The sequence below is a fragment of the Myotis brandtii genome, unplaced genomic scaffold (assembly GCF_000412655.1).
Source record: "Myotis brandtii unplaced genomic scaffold, ASM41265v1 scaffold132, whole genome shotgun sequence".
Classification (NCBI taxonomy): Eukaryota; Metazoa; Chordata; class Mammalia; order Chiroptera; family Vespertilionidae; genus Myotis; species Myotis brandtii.
In genome coordinates, this window is record NW_005354673.1 from 2722800 (window position 1) to 2728755 (window position 5956).

A 5956-nucleotide genomic window follows, 5' to 3' on the forward strand; every position below is an offset into this window, starting at 1 on the left:
ATGTATTTCAGAGAGGGAGAGATGGAAACATCAATGATGAGAGAGAATCATTGATCACCTGCTTCATGTATATCTCCCACTGGGGATTGAGTCTTCAACCTGGGCATGTGCCCTGACCAGAAATTGAATCATGACTTTTTGGTTCATTAGTTGATGCTCAACCACTGAGTGATGCTGGAGGGGCAAGATCATCATTTCTAACTGGCCCCTCGCTGAACTCCTATACAGAGTCTTGCCCTGTTCTGGCTCCAGAGACCAGACAGGCTTCTAGCTCAAGCTTTAGCCTTCAAGATGCTCCTATTTCTAAGAATGTTGGAAGAGCAGGGGCCGGAGATGGGCCCTGCCCCAAGGGATGAGCTTGATGCTATGGTATCAGCCAGGCAGCCACCTCTATTGGGAAACCAACAGTGAAATCCTACCCTCTGATTTCCCCAGAGAACCAGTACATTCACAACGTTTGCATGCAAAGAGCCCCCAGAAAATGTTTCTTTTCCTTGTTTTTGGAGGTTGGTGCTAATCCCCAGTTGATCTTTCCTCTTAACTGCACCCCCTCCCCGCTATTTAAACCAGATTCTTATTGCTCCAAATTAAATCCATTTTTTCTAGCCTTGTCACTGCTAACTAATGAGAACAATTCCTCTCTGTGCTCTTGGTGGCTGCACTCTGGGTACTTATGGATGAGAATCATATCCTCCGTTAGCCTACTTTCTTAACTGCAGACTGCACAGGTGATAAAATGGGTTAATTGTTGCTATAAAAATATTTTCTACCCTCATAACAAAGTAATTTTTCCTCCAAATCATTTTAATTTCTTAAAATTGCACTGTGTTCTTAATGATCTGCAATGACTGAGGGTGTAGTCCTATTGGACTTATATACACAAGCAAAATGTTGAATGCACAATACACATGAATACACCGATTCTTGGTCACTGTGCTGTTTTCTTTTGGCCCCACCCACTCTGGCCTCAGTTTTTATCACACACTCTATACATCTCCAAGAGGAAGTTTGCAGCCTAGAGCAGGGTCACCAAAGTACAGCCAGCTGCCTGTCTTAATAAATACAATTTGTATTGGAGAAGTCACATACACTTTTAAAACATATCATGCCTACAGCTGCTTTGCCATTACATGGCTATATGACCCCCAAAGGCCAAAATATTTACTAGCTGGCTCTTTATAAAAGATACAAAAAAACTTTGCTGGCCCTCCACCCTAGGAGATCACGAACATTCAAATTGGCATTGCTACTTGTACCAGGTTAAGATGAACCACACCAAGTAAAAATCTCTTCTTTTTATACCTGAGCCATCTGCTGAAAGTTTCCTGAGATGACAAACCACACAGTTAGGGAGGGAGTCAAAATGGGAAGAGTTTTAAAATTTGTATCCCTGAGGCACCCTAGGGCAATCATGGTTCTGAGAAGAGAATGAGACTAAACACAGAAACCATCCCTTGGATAGAATACCAACACCCACATAGGCGATTTTTATAGGCACATGTCTCTTTACTGTGTCTAACTATAATTTCTGCTGCGTTTATCTGGCTCCCCAACTCAGCCCACCAGGAGGACAAGAGAATTCAGACTAAGACCCGGCACTCACTATGTGAAGCTGGAGGAAGTCTCCGAGGCCAGGAGCGCTGTCAATGCGAACCAGGATGCCATCCTTCACAGTGGTGCTGAAGCCCACGGCCAGGCGGTCCGAGCGCGTGCTAGGCCTGTCGTTGGCTGGCCAGGTGTAGAGGATGAGGCCTCCGCTCTTCCCAAAGATGTAGGTTGCGCCAGCTGCAAAAGCAAGGAGAGGGGGAGTCATCAGGGCAGCCAATCACGTGTTGCCAGATGTGGGCACACAGTTGAGCCTCTGCAAACAGCTGTGGAGGGGACACGCCCCCAAGTACCAGGACTTGGTGCCCGGGAGGGATGAAATCCAAAGCCTCCAAGGGTGGGCTGTCACCTTGAATTAAAGATGCAGGCAAAAACAAATTAATAACAGAGCAGATGTCAGGGAGCAACATTCCGAACATCTTCAGTTCCTGCTGCCTCGGGACGGAGGGCAATTGATATGCTCTGTCTGAGAGCTTGGGGACGTGTGACAACCAACTTTTCTGCCCTCCTCAAGAGCAGGATTAATTTCCCGTCTCTGCCAGGACAGACACCAGACAGAAAAGGAGTGCCCACATCTCTTAGCAATCTGGGTATTCTAGTCAGTGGGGCTGGGAGCCGTTCCAGAGACACCTCAGGAAACGGAGGGAAAACCCAGAGGGTCCAAAGCCATCATTCCTTTCATGCGTGGACCTCTACCACCCACAGAGAAGAAAGCTGGCGCCTCAGGAAACCAACTACGTGACTAAAAGAGTTTGCTGATCTCACTGTATTGTTGCTATTTAACAGATTATAAAAATTAATTCCAGAGGCCTCTGAAAAATTAACTTTAGTATTTTCCCCTAGCAGTGGTGTTTATCTGCTATGATATAACAGTTTCCACCTCCTTTTCCAAAAGGAGATATAGGAGACAGAAAACAAATCTCAGTATAATGAGAAGTGGTGTTGTCAACTATGACTAGTGGGTTTATCAGTGTATTTACTATTATTTCCTATTATTACTTGTGTTTTGCTATTGCTAGTTACAAACCCATGGGTTTGTAAGAAGATATTAATTTAAACATACTTAGAAAGCAAGCAGGAAAGAAAATAAAGAAATCATTTGCATCTCATAAATTGAAAACATCTGTTTTTATAAAATAAGTTTTTGAATCTGAATTTGGGGAAAAGCATTTAAGTTTGGTAGCCAGAATAGACTACATGATTGCAATTTCCATGCTTGTGTGTATGTTACCCACAACGGGCGCTTCCATATGTTACTTATCTCCAAGTTCAAAGACCATTTGGCACCAGATTGTCTTGTATGTTTCCCACTGAACACGGTTCAATCCTTGAAACTATTTTAAAGCAACATTAGACAAGCACTCAGATATCTTTAGCATTCACTAAAAATCTTAAGCCTTGGTCCACATTGAGTTTACAGAGGATATTGGGTTGAATGATGTTGTTTGAAGAAGAAATGAGTTTGCAGCTCATTTTTAAATAATAAAATAAATTGCTATGAGGCTAGAAATAGGAGAATATGTTATGTATAATCATTTTTTAAGCTCTAAGCCACATTATATTCTGAGGCATATAAAATCTAATTTATTATTTATCAAAAGTCACTATACTGGTTGCTCCAATATGCTCAGTTTGTATATTGCACATAACATAACATCATTTTCCTTTTATGAATTTCTCAATCTTTAGCAGACGGTGTCTGAAAAGCCCTTCAGGCCTCTGGAGAATTTGGGACTGTGATATGGAAAGTTTATGGTTAATTCCATATGCAAAATAATGTTTGCTCCTCACTATCCACAAACTCTTTCAAAGCTTCTTAAAATTAGAAATATGTGTATAGTCATTTACCCTTGGTATCGTTCCATCTGTGCAGAATTCAAATAATTCCCTTTCTGTGGATGATTACAAATATCATCACTGCTACCTTTAATCTTTATTTGGAAAACTGAAGGTTATTCAGTGATTAATATATAGAATCACCAAAAATGCAAATCAGCCTGTGACATTTTGTGGCAATTTATAAAAACATACTCTATTCTATCCTAAATATATAGTGGATTCTGCTATACAGATAAACCCATCAGGACATCCAAAGCCCCAAGGGTAGGCTGTCACCTTGAATTAAAGATGCAGGCAAAACAAATTATTTTGTCGCTATGAATAGAACTAGTCAAAAGTTAATAACAGTGATAGATATACATGATGCTTTATGGTTTGCAAATCCTTTTCAAATTCAGGAACTGGATCTTCCCAACTGTTTTATGGGCAATCTCATGTGTTAACACTGTTTGGGAACACAGACCCAAATATCTGACTTAATTAAGTGGCACCTCCTTTAAGTCTCCAGCTTAACCTTCCTGCCTCTGAAAGCCTATCTTTACCATATGCCAATCATAGCTGAATATAATAACACAAAAAACTATCCCAATGATGTAACCTTGACTGTACTTCGTCCTTTTCATATATTCTCCTAAGACTAAAATGGAACAAAAGCAAAGCTATGGCCCCTAAATCTGGCATGTTTTCAAAAGGTAGTCTGGTCTTCTTACTAAAAAAATAACATTACAAACCTTCTATTCTGCTTATATTTCTCCCCCACTGCCCTATTCCGGAATTATCAATATAAAGAGGAAGAACACTTTAAAAGATAACTATATAACCCCTTATATATAGTGGTTAGGAGGTCACCAGGGCTTCAATTCTTAAATAAGCAAAGAACAAAACCTCGCAATAACAATATTAGGCTAAGCAGATATAAAATTATTTAAAATTATTTTAATTGCTTCTGTTATTCTGAATTTAGGATTTCACTATGTTAGATAATTCTAACTTTGCAGGTAAAAAGGGTGTAAAGATAAAAAAATTCTTAGCATATGAAATATTTTGCTCTGTAGAAATAAACATTAAAATATGTATTCTTGGTACTGAATTTGCTAGTAAGGGTGATAAAGTCCAATGTTGGCTTGAGAGGAAGTTAATAGTTGCAACTTTCAATCTGATAGCTTGTCATATTTTTCTCCTCACTTAGCTTTGCTATCTGGAATGGTTTTTAAATATAAATACAAGCTTTCATTTAATTTTAATATAAAATGCCTGTAGTCCCAGGGGGACCATAGAATTATTTCGGTTTACGTTTCCAAATTAAAAAGTTAATTTTATTATTTTTAAATGTGGATTGCAAATCAACTTTTGGGGAACATTGCAGGAACTATAAGAACCTTCCTTAATCCATTAAAGATTTTCATTTCTAAGCCATGCAGTACCACATCACACGTTTTCTCCCCCAAGCCTAGTAGTTCTGATTGCTGGTTTCTTTCTGTGCTTATATGCCAATGCTAAAATCATACTACATATATTAATAATCTCAGCCATGTAAATTTCCTGCTTGCTGGCAAAAAGTGGTCAATTCAGTTGAAGAAAAAATTACTATAGTTGCATTTGGCCACTTAACATTGCAGGATTTTCAAGTTTGAAGGCAGCTGAGGTTGCTTTTCTGAATTCCAACCACCACTTTTTCAGAAATGAAATCTCCACACTGTCACCATTAACCAAGATAAAGTATATACACTCCATCTTCAAATAGTAAACAAGTATGACATGTTATTTAGCACACAGCTTCTTTTGTCTCAAAAGGACAAAAGAATACTTTGACTTATTGCTTTCATAATTGGCTAGCTGTTTACTGGGATGGAGCTGATGGTGGTTTTGATAGAGCGGATGGGGAGGTATATTTACATTTTTGTGTATGTTCTGTGTGTGGGGACCAAAGGGAAGAACAGCCTCCAGTGAAATCATGGAAGAGTCTGGGGAGTGGTTTCATGTATTTACGCAATAAGCTGATTAAATAGATGATCTATGATTTCTCAAAGAAGAATGAAGGAAAAACTGTTTTCCAGTTCATTCATTTCCCCAATAAATAGTTCTTAAATTTGTGGTGTATATTACTGCTTGTTTTACCAGAATCACATTTAATTGTTGATGGCAACTCAACTTTTCCTTATTCAGGACCTCTTGGATAATTCTGTTTTTGTTGTTTGGACTTATAACCCTCATTGTCCTCTCATTATGATATTGTTTCTACATCTATTACCATATATAAATATCATATTACTTTTTGGGTATATTAATAATAGGAATAGAATCAGGGTTCTGTTTAAGATTTACATTAGAGCCCTGACCAGTTTAGCTCAGTGGATAGAGCGTCAGCCTGCGGACTGTAAGGTCCCAGGTTCGATTCCGGTCAAGGGCATGTACCTTGGTTGCGGGCACATCCCCAGTGGGAGGTGTGCAGGAGGCAGCTGATCGATGTTTCTCTCCCATCGATGTTTCTAACTCTCTATCCCTCTCCCTT

General features: G+C 39.3%; 1 protein-coding gene across 31 annotated transcripts in view; it reads right to left on the reverse strand.

The window, feature by feature from the left end:
* Window positions 1-5956, reverse strand: part of NRXN3 (neurexin 3) — a 1562383-nt gene that overhangs the window by 366212 nt on the left and 1190215 nt on the right. For all 31 annotated transcript variants that reach the window (XR_001360906.1, XR_001360908.1, XR_001360907.1 and 28 more), the window contains one exon: window positions 1604-1785. Coding sequence is in view for 26 of the 31 variants with exons in the window: in XM_014534703.1 (XP_014390189.1) it covers window positions 1604-1785 (182 nt within the window). In the remaining 5 variants the exon portion in view is untranslated. The remainder of the gene's footprint in view (window positions 1-1603; window positions 1786-5956) is intronic.